Genomic DNA, 14,449 nt, shown 5'->3' on the forward strand with positions numbered 1-14,449 from the left:
TGCTGATTTACAACTCAAATAAAGACTAAGTATTGCTTGATATAATGCCCCATTGACACCATATAACTGTAGCGTATTGAATAGCTTCTCTCTTGGCACCTTGTCGTATGCCTTTTCCAGATCGACTAAACTTAAATACAGATCTTTGTTATATTCCCATGCTTTCTCAACTATTTGTCGTAAAGTGAAAATCTGATCCTGACAGCCTCTATTTGGCCTGAATCCAGCTTGTTCTTCACCAAGTTTTTCTTCCACAATCCTTCTGAACCATTTCTCAAAATACTTGCGTAAATCTTACCAAGAACACTCAGTAGAGAAATACCTCTGTAATTCTCGCATTGTTTTATTTCCCTTTTTATATATGGGTACCATGAGAGCTCTACTCCAATCATCTGGAATTTGTCCTTATGTCTAGGCCTTCCGAAATATGCAGTGCAGCCACTGTAAGACTTTTATACCTCCATACTTGAGCATTTCTGGTCAAATATCATTTACTCCTGTGCCTTTCCACATTTCAGGATTTTGATTGCTTTTTTCTACTTCAAGTATGGATATGTATTCCTTACTGCATGCCTGTTGACTGTTTTTTTAACAATTGTGCTATCATTGCTTGTTTCATTTAACAATTTTTCGAAGTAATTACTCCATACTTCAAGAATATCTTTTTCTCCAATTTTCATGTCACCTTTATCATCTTTAATTCCTTTTACAGCACTCTTTCCTCCATTTCTGAGCTTCTTCAACAACCTTCAGAATATCTTGCCACCTATGTTCTTAAAGTCTTCCCATGACTTTTGTTTAGCCAGTTTTATAAGTGTTTAGCTTTCTTACATTTGTCTCTGTATTCTCTAAGAGCACAAGCCGACTTATTTGCGAAACTTTTGATATGCTTTCTTCTTTTCCTTCACTGCCTCTTTAACTTTCCATGTCCACCATTGAGTTCTGATTTTTCTATCCTTGCAGATAACCTCACCACATGCCTTTCTGGCTGAATCAATCAGTGTTTTCTTCAAGGCTTGCCACCGAATCTCCAAGGTTTGGTTCCTGTTCTCAAACTCTCATTTTTCTTCAATAATGTTTGTGTATTTTACTCTACAGTTCACATCTGAGAACTACTCAACTTTTATTTGCTTATAAACTTTCTTTCATGTTCTTCTTTTCAATATGAAATTCAATTTTATCCTGCTCAAGACTAAATGGTGATCACTTCCAATTTCAAATCCTCTGTACACTCTGGTGTCCTGCATCATTGAGAAAACATCACTATCAACAATAACATAGTAGAAGAGACTTTTCTTATTCCTTGCATTCTTCTCTCCATGTGAATTTGGAACATTGTGTTAGTAGTAACCAGTCTGTCCTGAGCAGAAATCCAACAGATATTTGCCATTATTATTAGCTTTGCTCTTTTCTCCAAATTTTCCCCAAACATTTTTGTATGTCTGACAATCATTTCCTACTCTGCTATTTAGATCCCCAAGGACCAACTTTTCCTTTTTCATTGTCAGTTGCTTTCTCTTAAGCCTCAAAAAATTTCTCCACTTCTTAGTAGAATCTTCTGTGGTACCATAGACACAAATAAGTCTCATTGTCCAGTTCCCCATTCTGATATTTGCCCACATCACCCTACTTGGGACTGCCTGCCATTCAAGAAGATTAGCATCGTATTTAGTATTGAATACTATGGCTACTCCTTTTCTTTGACTGTCATTGTCTGAATATAAGATTTTGTATTTATTGCTCAGAAAGATCTCACCAGTTTTTGTTTCAGTCACCCCTATTATGTTGATCTGATACTTATCCAATTCCTCAGCTAGCTCCATTTTTTTGCCATTCAGGCTTCTTATGTGGACAGCACCGATCTTGAACTCTGATGTTGAGTTGGGGGTGTATTTTAGGATTAAAACTGTAAAACTTTTATGCTACATTTCAACATTTCTTTTTATTTTTTATTTTTTAATTGCAAATATTTTTACCAGAATCATCATCAGTGCATCAACATAATCACAAGGTGAAGCTAGAACAAAGAATGTTAATCCTATTTAAAGACCTGAACCATGTGCTGGAGTGCCACCTTACAGTTACAAAATAAAATTTATTTTGTAATCTAGTCAAAATAATAATAAATTATTTATTCTTGTGAATATGTGAATCTAATAAACTTTATTATGTCACAAGTGCCATTGAAAACTTGTCAGCATTTCATGTTAGATAGCATCTACTTGGGCTGCCTTTCACCTTTCTGATGGCAGCTTTATTAATCAAGTGGTGTTAATATGCATTCCTCATTACATTACTCTGGGATATTTTCCATCACTGTTCTAATCTTTGTTATTTAATTTAATAATTTTTGTAAAATAATTAGCACACAAAGTTAGAATATCCTTGTTCTTCACAGAAGATTTTGGTGACGTCAATTACATAGACATACTGGATATTAAAGATCCAATATTATTTCAAAACTGAATGCATGTAGAAATTTTGGGAAGTTTCTAAATTTTGATCAGAGAGCTTATTGGAGTACAATCCTCGGCACTGGAGTTCCCTTATGCTGCCGAAGTGTCACATATTCATCTTTTACTAGTGCATTTGATAAAGGTTTCACTGGCCTGCCAGCTGTTTAGTTAACTAGTTAATTCTCTAGTTCTCTTCACAGATCAGGCAGAAACCTTAAAAGAACAAAAACTTTCAATACCAAAACCATAAGCTCTCTGGTCAAAATTTCAAACCTTTCAAAGTTTCTACATACATTCAGTTTTGAAATTATGTTAGATCTTTAATATTCACTACTTCTATACAATTTACATCACCAAAATGAAGTCATATGGTCCTTTCTTTGTTAATTAATATTACACATTGAGAGTTCACTACTATATGAAAAATACTCCAATATTGGATTGTTTTGATACTGAATGAGAGTTTTTGCTCTTTGAAGCTTTTCTGCTTGGTGACTGAAAAGAGCAGTAGGCCTGTGTACTCTGGTGTTGTTTATATGCTGCTTCACTGAGTGAAGGCTTAGCATAGCAGTAGTTGTACTTGCCTCTCTCAGAGAAGGTCACTCCTCAAGGTAGTCCAAAAACTTGAGTGACCTAAGAAGGTCACTCAAGTTTTTGGAATTGGAAAATTTGAACCAACTCACTGCCTGGTTTCTGAAGAGAAACAACCAGTTCAAAACAGCTGTCAGACCTGTAAAACCTTTATCAAATGCAATAATAAAAGGTGAATATACAGATGCTTGGAAAGAGCCTGTGTCTTAAGTAGTGCAAACTAAGGCAACTCCAAAGCTGATGATTGTATGCTCATAAGCTCTCTGGTCAAAATTTCAAAACTTTCAAAGTTTCTACATATGTTTGGCTTGGAATAATGTTATATCTTAAATATCCAATATTTCTATATAATCATTATCTTCAGTTTTTATATAATCTTTATGATCTTTGATTATTTTTATGGTATTCTTTCCTACATTTGTAAACTTTCTTAGTAGCTGCCCAGATATAACAAAAATAATATGCACAAAGAAGCTTAACACTTTGAAATAAACTTTTTTATTTATAGCAATAATGATAACACTAATTACATGTCACAATGTTTATGCACATAAATGTTGTTGGAATAAATTCTTTACCATTCCAATTTTTCATGTGGCTAAATACATGAAGGATGTCCAAAAAAAGTAAGGTAACACTTACTTGCAGCCTGAAGTTTCATTTAGCACCAATGAATATACTTAAAGTATATTATTATTATTATTATTATTATTATTTGACACCTCCAGGGAGTTCAAAGACTCATCGAGGGAGGGCACCTACTGTACAGCTCTGTCTCCACCACACAATCCACTAACACCATCTACCGCTGACCACCACCACTAGTTTTTCCACAGACAATCATAAACATCCATGTCCACAGCAGGATTTGAACACGCAGCCTTTTGGCTGGAGAGCGGATACACTAACCGCTCGGCCAGATAAGGCCAGCAAAATATACAGAAAAGCCACATGAAAAGTATTTGTATAATGCTTTTGAAAAATTCCATGTGATAGTGCTGCTGTTCAATGTTTACAGCTGACATGCTAACTAAAATGCCTGCTATAGACATTAACAAGTATTAAAAGTATGTTCTGTAATTCACTTTTGGCATGCTAAGGAAGACATCACATTTTCTGCCTAAGGAGAAAATTGATAAAGAAACAGGTTTGTTTTTGGTGTAATAAATTTAAAAATGGTTGCACAGGTATTTCCAACAAATCAAGGAGGGGCAGTCTACTGACAAGCAAAACAGATGATAATATTGTATGCATTGAGCAGTATGTTTTATCAGAAAGGCATGTGGAAATTTGAAAGATTGCACAGATTGGTTTGTACAGATCAAGATGATCAAAAATAAGTATACTGTTGGCTAATATGTGAGCTTGGAGCTCACATGTTAGCCAACATGTGGATATAGAACAGGATAAATGCCTATGCTGAAAATCAATGTGTGCAACAATTCCCCTGTTAATTCCTGACAGCATTATTAATAGTCAAACAAATAATTGTCATCTTATTTTTCAGACAATCCCTCATAGATGATATTTAATATATTTAATGAAGCAATGAAACCTGCAATGCACACCAGCAGCCCTGAATGTTTACACTTGGATTTTATTGACTGACAAAATTCCAAACATATCAGTTAGCATTGAAACAATCCGTGGATACCAATACTCATATAGTACTGCTAGTCAAAGCAATTGCCTAATACATATTATTTTTCATTGCACAATCTTTGGACATCTAAATCTGTTGACAGATTTATGATTAGAGATCCAACTTTAAAAGTAAATTTTCAGCAGGCATTCCTCTCTGACTGGAACAATTTTAAGATTAACTGCCTATATAGCACAGCTTCATTAAAGTCAACAATGGTGTCAAGTGATTTGGAAGTTACCGATTCTTGAGAGTAACTCTTGTAATCTATTTTAACCTTTATTTTGTTGGAAGTAAGTAAGAGTAAGTATAACATGCTTACACAGTTCTTTGCGATCTTCGTAGTGTTAAAGTATGTTTAGAAACAAACATACTTTCACAAACACACTAAACCGTTAATTATCATATATTGTGGTAACAGCATTGCGAAAATACTGCAATATTTTGCTCAGTTGAAGGTCTTCCTTCACCAATAACAAACAACTGGACAACAGAACCAGCATCAGCAAAACATTGCAAATAAACTCTCATCTTAGTTGTAGCTTTACTCTCACCATGCTTCAGAGAAAAGATGATTTCAAGCATATTTAAGTTCAGTGCCATGAATGTCTACTTCTAAAATATATATATGAATCCTTGTGCACACACCCCATGCAATTAGTTTGTACTATTGCAAAAGCTTTCCTTGTTCTGGTAATATCACACTAGATTTTCATTTTGATGTACATCACATAACTTCAAAGCTGCTACTATTCCAGAAGATGCCACCATAAGAGAGCAATTTTAGAATATTTTTAAATCAACAATAAATTGCTGAAAAGTTTTCTGAGCATCCAGGATGTATCAAATAAAAATATTTCTATTGAAATGATGATTGTAGTGATTTTTCCTCAATACCTGCATCGTCAAAGAGATGTATAGGATACTATGATAGTACTATGTAATTAGCTTTTAGTATTCTATAAATAAATTTTTATTTCTAATTAATGTGCTGTACAAAAGGTCTCCAATACTGTGAAATCAGATTTTGGTGTTCTAAGATAACTACATCAATCTACTCTTGGACTTCCTTTAAGTTTTCTTCCTGCCATCAAACATGTTTCTGTTTAGATTACCTTGGTAGGTTCTGCTCACATATTCTTTAATGCAATAACATCAATTTTTTAAAAATATATATATATATATTTTAAAACAATTCTGTCACTATAATTATTATTATACAAGGTTCTCCAGAAAGCCTCTTCCAGAGGTATTTAGGCACACAATGTCTAAATACCTCTCTCTTTGAAACCATTCACTGAAACTCACAACATCTATTAGTAGTCTATTCCACTCAATACATCATAAGAAGAACTGGGCTCTCAAAAGCTTCCTAACAACACCCTTAAGTTTCCAGAATGAACCCTTCCCCACCAATTTCTAATCCCACCCGCTGTATGCTGTAAAATCTCACGTCTACAAGATCCTCTTACCAAGTTAAATGTTTCTATCACATTTCTTCTCTTCGTCTATTACTCAAACTTTGAAGATGCATTTCCTTCAGTCTATTTATTTTCATTAAAAGCAATTCCATAGACTTAATTATTTCGGTTATCCACCACTAAATCTTTTCAACTGTCTCATCTCCTCTGAAGGAGATATCAGTTGGTCAGCCACTTGCCTATCCACGTCATAAACCTATTTTGCATACCATCCTAACCTTCGCTGAGTGTGGAATCCTGTCAAATGTCTTGGCAAAATCCGAAATCACTGTGGAATATCCATCCCATTTGCCATATTCTGACAAAGTGACCCTGCAGTCTCTTTTCTTTTTTTTATTAATTTATTATTAATGTTTATTAATAAATTTAATTTTTATTCACTCCAGATATCTAGGTGCTGATTTTATTTTTACTCTATATTCATGTAAAAAAATGATACACTATACAGAGTGCAGAAACAGTAAACTGGGGGGGGGGGGAGATGTTCAATGCATAACCCCCTCCCCACCATACAAAAAAACTGCCAAATATTTCAGAGATTATTTCTTTTTTCTTTATTAATTGGATCATTTCAAATTTCTTACCTTAATATAGCAACATCTACCATCTCCTTTAAGTGAACCATCTGAATTTCTGTAAAGTTTTATTTTAAACTTGCCATTATCAGGATCCTTCATAATAAGTCCACACTTACTCATCAGTTCAATAAATTCTTGTTCAGTGGTTGTTAACGGGAGACCAGTTACATACACATTTGTGTTATGAGCAGAATCCACTTCAAACCAGCCTAAATAAATATTAAAATAATATTACATGTCTCTAGCCATGACACACACACACACACACACACACACACACACACACACACAAAGATGGATAGCATAAGGAGAAATTGCACTGTTTTTAAACTAATGCAACAGACACACACGCTATAGCAAACACTGCTATAATGAAATTACATGCTATAACAAACTACAGAAAAGTATGGCCTAAATCTCACAGAAATTATGCTATTTTAAGCTCACTACTGTAAACAATATGAGCACAAAACCTTTAGGATAGCAAACTGAATTTCGTCACAAACCATGTCATGAAGAACTGCATTAAAAAATGGAGGGGGGGGGTCAAATGTAGCTGAGATGCTGATAAACAAGGGAAATGATGGGAAAAGATACACTGACAACAGAACATAAAGGATTGGCAGAAACCATACATGAAATGCACAAAAAAAAACAGCAACATGAAAAAGTACAAATGCAAACAATAATGGGAGACATATAAAGAAAGAACTAGAGGAGTATGAAATCATAAAATAAAAATCCAGATTTAATGTTCGAATTTTGAAATGTCATGTTAATGTCACTTATCCTAAACCTTCATAATGAACCAAATATATGTTGTCTGTACTATTCAAATCAAGTTACCTGAAAAGTTAAGCAGTAAAGTTAACTTTATAACTGGTTATCATCATTACAAAGAGAAAAGAGACAAAAATGATGAACAGATAGCTGCATTACTCAACAAAAAGGAGGGGAAAAGTGATTGGCACAACTTCTATGAAATAAGCTAGCTTTCTAACTGGATGCAGAGACCTAATGTCCATCATATCATTTTTTATTTATGCATTGCAAATTTGTCCATTGGTGAAGTTTTTAAGAAAGAAACCCCAGTAAATGATGGATTCTACCATGAAAGATGCAACTCATTCAATGATTTCCTAATTATCATAATTACTTAATTCAGTTATTACCACAGTTCTGATAATGTTATTTCACAAGGATCTAAACAAAATTTTACAATACTAAGAAAATACAAGAAATTCATTCTGTCAGAGTGCCATTCATTAACAAGATGGTATGCAAAGCATGCATGAAGTGCTTGAAGTTTTGCTACACATTTATACTTTTAAATTTCACTTTCCTTACATGACTAGCAAAAGTGCACAAATCTATATATTATTAAGTAGCACAGGAATCAAAACCCCTGCAGCATGAATGAAAAAAATTACAGGAACATGATATGCCAACATGCCTCAATTTCTAAAAATGGTGCCAATGCACCAACACTTCACAGCCTTCTTTAAATAGAAGTTCATATTTAAAACAGCTTCTGTGAATTGAGTATCTGTCATATCAAAGGACCTTGCATTTGGTGTGATGCCATGCTAAGTGCAAGACTGAACTCATGTCTGTTAGCAGATAAAATATAGGCATTCTTTATAATTCTTCTCTAACAAATGGCAAGATTGTCCAAAATACAACTAATGATAGTTGCATGGGATTAGTAAATGCTCAAAAGGCGAGTTTATCTTTGATAGTCTGAATTATTCATAGAACCTTGAAAAGTCTCTTTACCAGGAAAAAAATACAGGTACAAGTTGATACATTTTCAGGATTTCAGCCATCAGTTAAGAGATTTCCGAAATATAAAAAATAGCGCTCCTGTGCTCAATGGTGGATGTACGAGAGAGAGAGAGAGAGAGAGACAGAGAGAGAGAGAGAGAGAGAGAGAGAGACAGAGCTATATGTACTTATAATATGTTGCATTAAACACATTTAATGGGTTCAAATCCCAAAACCTACTACAAGAATCATGAATTATCAACTTACATCCATACCTCACCCAAAATAATAATGTTATATTCAGTGTAAATTAAGCAAATATCTTTATAGCTTGTAGCTACTGTCACGAACTGGCAAGAACTACAAGATAACTAAGACTGATTGTTGTATGTTCTACATTTAAATGTTTCCTATTATAATAGTTTTATACTAATATAATATAAACCTATTATAATAGGTTTCTCTGTCAGTTTCTCTCAGACATATCTGGATTTCATATTTTCAATAAACTTTGTTTTCATTGGGGATGCATTTCACATTTCAGTTTATAAGTTACAAGTACCTCTAAAGGTACTTGTAACTTATTTTTCTATAATTATAATTCTATAACTTATTATAGGATTGAGTTAGTATTGCATTCTTTAACTACGCTATGGCCAAGACGTATATATATATGTCCAGTTTATCATGGATGCAAAGCGTATGAGGATGCGTATTTGATCCATAATGGCTGGTAAGGTGGTTAAAAGATAACCTATTCTATCAAGAAGATTGCATATCCATGTTTTACTATTGCTTTAAAAAAAAAAAAAGGAGTTACTGGCCTGACATTTGTCTCACCTAATGCCAGGCAAGAAACTGCGACTAAAAGTTCTCTCAATATTGAAATTTTATACTTCAAGTTGTATTTTTCAGGAGGAAACCTCAAATCAATGCACAAATCATAACTACAAAAGAAAAGACTGAAAAGGTTGATTTGGCATCAAAAACAAAAGAATAACGAATACCTTTTTATAGCCAAATACAAAATAATAAGAGTTTACCAGAATACAAACTTCAGTAAGAATCTTGATAATGCACTATTTAAAAGACCATGAACTCTACCAATTAGTCCATATACAGTATCTTATTTTTATTATAAGTGCTTTTCATTAAGGAATTCACTAGACTAACAGCTGTTTTGAAATGCTGATTCTGGGAGGATATGAAGCAGAAATCTGAGTGCTAATAGCATTCAGGTAAGGCAGATATTCAGGTGCTTAGAATTCACTGTCAAAATTTTTCAGTACAACAAAGCCAATTCTCATGCAAAAGATTAAGCTCTAGATGGTTACCTCCAACAATGTACATGCACTGAAATAAAAAGCCAAAGATTCAGTAATTCTTAGTGCCTTTTGTGATGTGACACCTTTTTTAGCAACTCGTATGGTAAAGTATAAGTTCTGCATCACTTCAACCTAAGTATTTACATCTGAGTCTGGTTCCCACTGACTAGACCTCAACAAAGGTCAAAACCGGTCTGGGAAGTAACCCCCCCCCCCAGATATATATCATACATGTCTACTAGGAGATGTGTTTTACATTATGGGAAATACTAAGGATAGTGATCAGAGCTTACTCCACCTTTACTATGAGTTGTCCCTGTCATGGAAGGTTTGCTTACGCTTGGATCCGCCGAAACTTTTATAGTTTCTATATTCGGCACGAAACTCTTGTAGTTTCTCTATTCGGTTTTGAAATAATGTTGGATTTAATATTCACTTAATTTGAATAACGTAGATGCATTTTATTATTTGCTATGTAACAATAATGGGTATTTATTAACCCTTCTTTTAATAGTTTGGATGATAAAACCTTTTAGGCTCTTTCCTTCTAAATTCAAACATCAATAGTAATTGAAAAAAAGACCTTTTAAAAATGCCATTCCATGAATTGAGAAGATTTCTACCTAGTCTCATGATTTCCAACAGAAATGCACTGCCTGAGGCATTTAAGTTCTGAGTGCCTGAGGCATTAATGTTCTGAGGCATTTAAGTTTAGTTTTACAAATCTTTATGTATTTCTTTTCCATATTATTATTATTGTTCCGAGAAACTCTAAGGAGTCTACAGACTCATCGAGGGAGGCCCTAACATCATGTCTGGAACAACTATTCAACATTCACACAGTATCTATCATATCTTGCCTTGAACTCATTCACGGTTGTAGCACCCACAACAGACTCTGGAAGCTTATTCCACTCATTCACCACTCTCCAAATACAAAACCTAGCTCTAACACCCTTGTCAACCACGCTCTTACCCAGCTTCCATGCATGGCCCCTACTCCTCCCACCACCAGTCATATTTTCAAAAATATCTTCTGGATCAATCTTATAAAAACTCTTCAGTAATTTAAATGTCTCAATCATATCACCCCTCCTTCGCCCTATCGTCCAATTTCTGCAACCCACAATCTTCAACCTATTCTCATAAGGTTCATTCCAAAGACCTGCTATCATCTTGATCACTCGTCTCTGGACCCTCTCCACTTCCTCCCCATCACAAAGAAATCCTGGTGCCCATAACTGGGCACAGAAGTCCAGATGGGGTCTTATCAAGGCTCGATACAGAGGAACAACAACTTGTTTGTCTCTGCATGTTAAAGTATTTTTCAGAAGCCAAGTGATTTCGTGAGCTGTTTTAGTCACTTTTGCAATGTGCCCCCTAAACTTCAACTACCTATCCACCAACACTCCCAAATCCCTGGCCTCATCAGTCTCCTGGAGTACGGTTCCACCAATGCGATATACTGCTGCTATTCTTTTCACCCCACAGTGCATAACCTTACACTTTGCCACATTAAACTGACATCCATTTTTCCTAGCCCAGTCCTCCAAACTATCCAAATCATCCTGTGCACTCACAATTGCTCTACCCAACTTTGCATCATCAGCAAACAAGTGAACACTTCCTCTCAAATCCTTTCCAATATCATTGATGAACAAATTGAAAAGCAGTGGTCCAAGAACAGAGCCCTGTGGCACTCCACTAGTCACAAGACGTCTTTTTGACTCCACTCCTGAATAAACCACTCTCTGGTATCGCTCCTTCAACCACCCTCCTATCCATCTCACCAACCCTATATCCATCCCCATCTGCTCCAGTTTACTGATTAGGGTTCCATGTGGTATCCTACCAAAGGCCTTGGCAAGGTCCAGTAGAATCACTGTAAACCCACTACCCCTATCCAGTTCAGCCATCACTGTGTTATAAAACGTGAGCAAGTTACTGAGGTATGATCTACCCTTCGCAAAACCATGTTGTCCCCCATACAATATCCCATTTTCATCTATCCAATCCTGTATTCGTTTCTTGACTAATTTCTCTAAGACCTTGACAATGATTCCTGATATGCTAATCGGTCGGTAATTTACAACAGCAGTCTTGGAACCACCTTTATGCAGTGGAACTATTTTCCCCTCCTTCCACCCGCTCGGGACTAACCCAGACCCGAGACTCAAATTAAACAAAATGGTCAAGGGTACTGACAATTATTTAGCTGCTTCTCGTACTACACGAGCTGGTATACCATCCAATCCCACAGATGTATTGACATTGAGGTTATGCAATAGACTACTCACCTCCACTTCATTCACCACAATTCCCATATAATCTACTGGTTTATTCGTTTCTGCAATGTCACCACCTGGATGATATATTCTTGCAAAGTGCTCACTCAGTAACTCAACTATCTCAACTGATTCAGTTACCTCCCTACTATCGGCATTCTTTAAAATCATTCTGCCATGTACATTTTTCCTTTTACTTGCTACATATCTAAAAAACTGTTTAGGATTCTCTTTAGCCTGCATGGCCAATGTTCTTTCGTAATCCTTTTTTGCTTTTCTTACCACACTAGTCACCCTTCTGGCCTGCGCTTTATACCGTTCATGTGCCTGCCGGTCACCGTTCTCCTTAAATTCCCTCCATAGTTGTTTCTTTTTTAGCAGCTCAAGCTTAATGGTGTTATTCATCCATTTAACCCCTACTTGATTTATTATTCGGACTCTAGGTATACAGTCAGCCATTGCTTCATGCAAGCACTTCTTAACTACCTCCCATGCACTATCAACTTCTAGTCCTTGTAGTTGTACATGCGATGGCACTGGGCCAATCAAACTCCTAAGCTTGTCATACTTTCCAGCCCGATAATTCCACATGTACCCTGTCTTAATTAAAAATTCTACACCTTTAGCCAAATCCCAAGTCAAGACCCTATGATCACTCTCACTGATTGGTGGCAATGTGGTCATATTTGTTACAGCCAAATCCTCAGATGTAATTACTAGGTCAAGCACTCTCTGACCCCTAGTATTTTCCATTACATGCTGTCGCAGATAGTTATCCCTTAATAACCGCATAAAATCCAATTCCTTCCTCCCGTGTGTCCTCTCCTCACTCCAATCAATGCGACCATAGTTGAAATCTCCTATAATAATCACCGTCCTTCCACTCATTTCTTCTATTTGCTTGTGCATACTGTCACCACCATCTTTGCCATCACCTGGTCTATAGCAGCACCCAATTGTATATTTAGTTCTGCTAGCCACAATCTCACACTAAATGGCCTCAAATGTGCTCTTTTCTCTATCCTGCAATTCAACTTCTATTCTCCTTGGCTGTAGCTCATCAGCTATCATCAACAATACTCCTCCCCTCCATTTTATTCTCTCTGTCATTTCTGAACACACTATACCCATCACATTCAATCCCACTAGCTATATCATCTACAGTCAGCCATGTTTCACTAATACCAATAACCTGTGGTCTGGAAGTGCCAACCATGGCCAAAAACTCTTCCTTCTTGTTCCTAATACTCCTAGTATTAGTGTACATGAATTTAAGACCCCCATTAACCCTAACCCTACCTTGATGCCTTATATTAACTATCCCACTCTGGTTTGTTGTCCTTATTTGCTCTAGCATATTATATTCATTCTTACATTCAACTGCCTCCCTAAGGACTGTATATCTACTCCCCCCCTCTTAACAAATCTAGTTTCCCCGAATTTGCACATCCACTACATTCAGCAACACTTTCTCAAGTCTTCTTACACCGTAACCATTCAAATGCAAGCCATCCATTTTATATAGATCCTTTCGCCCATCAAACTCACTCCACACGTCCACAAATTCCACACCACTCGTCATACATAACCCACGCATAAAGTCATTCGCAATTATGGTCCTCCTTTTAAACATTTCACTGTCATACTGTGGCAAAAGACTAATCATTCTAACTCTCTCACTCTTTTCTTTTGCTACCTCAAACAATTCATTCAGGTCTTCTATCATTTCCATTTTATCTCCTTTCAAATCATTCGTACCTGCCAAAACAATCATTTCTTTCACCCTTTCCTTTTGCTCTCTAATAGACTCAGTTACATCCTTTATGGTCGGACCAGGTTGGTACGATTTTGTCAAATCCTCTACTAACACACTTCGTACTAACGAGTCTCCATACAGCACTCTATCCTTCATTTTGTTCATGTTCACATTCATACGTCTATTTTTCTTGTCATACCTTTTATTATTGGTTGGTTCATTCAGTCGACTTTTTTTCATGCACTCTAGCTGCTGTTTTGCCCTTTCTATCGCACCATTCAACAACGCGATCTCACTCAATGCATCTATCTCATCTTTTTTATTCTCTGAGAAACCATTAATACTATCATTCACACTTTCTACATTCACACGCTCATAATTCTCATGTACAACCTTGCTGTTTCTTGTCATATCGCTATTTTCTTCATTCTGAAGTTTGACAAAATCACGATCCGAAACACACTTCAATTCCTCATTCTCCCTACATTTTCTACACACATTCAATCCTTTATTATCATCTATCCACACTCCGACCGCACTCCGCAAAGCGTACATTTCACAGCTAGTACAC

At 35.8% G+C, this 14,449-nt stretch overlaps 1 protein-coding gene across 2 annotated transcripts in view; it reads right to left on the reverse strand.

Annotated features, from left to right (window-relative positions):
• Positions 1–14,449, reverse strand: part of barc (RRM1_TatSF1_like and RRM2_TatSF1_like domain-containing protein barc) — a 133,927-nt gene that overhangs the window by 84,944 nt on the left and 34,534 nt on the right. For both annotated transcript variants that reach the window (XM_090412039.1, XM_090412040.1), the window contains exon 4: positions 6,755–6,957. In XM_090412039.1, the coding sequence (XP_090268165.1) occupies positions 6,755–6,957 (203 nt within the window). The remainder of the gene's footprint in view (positions 1–6,754; positions 6,958–14,449) is intronic.

The sequence above is a fragment of the Typopeltis vanoorti genome, chromosome 22 (genome assembly GCF_054136105.1).
Source record: "Typopeltis vanoorti isolate ZY-2024b chromosome 22, IOZ_Tvanoo_1.0, whole genome shotgun sequence".
Lineage (NCBI taxonomy): Eukaryota > Metazoa > Arthropoda > Arachnida > Uropygi > Thelyphonidae > Typopeltis > Typopeltis vanoorti.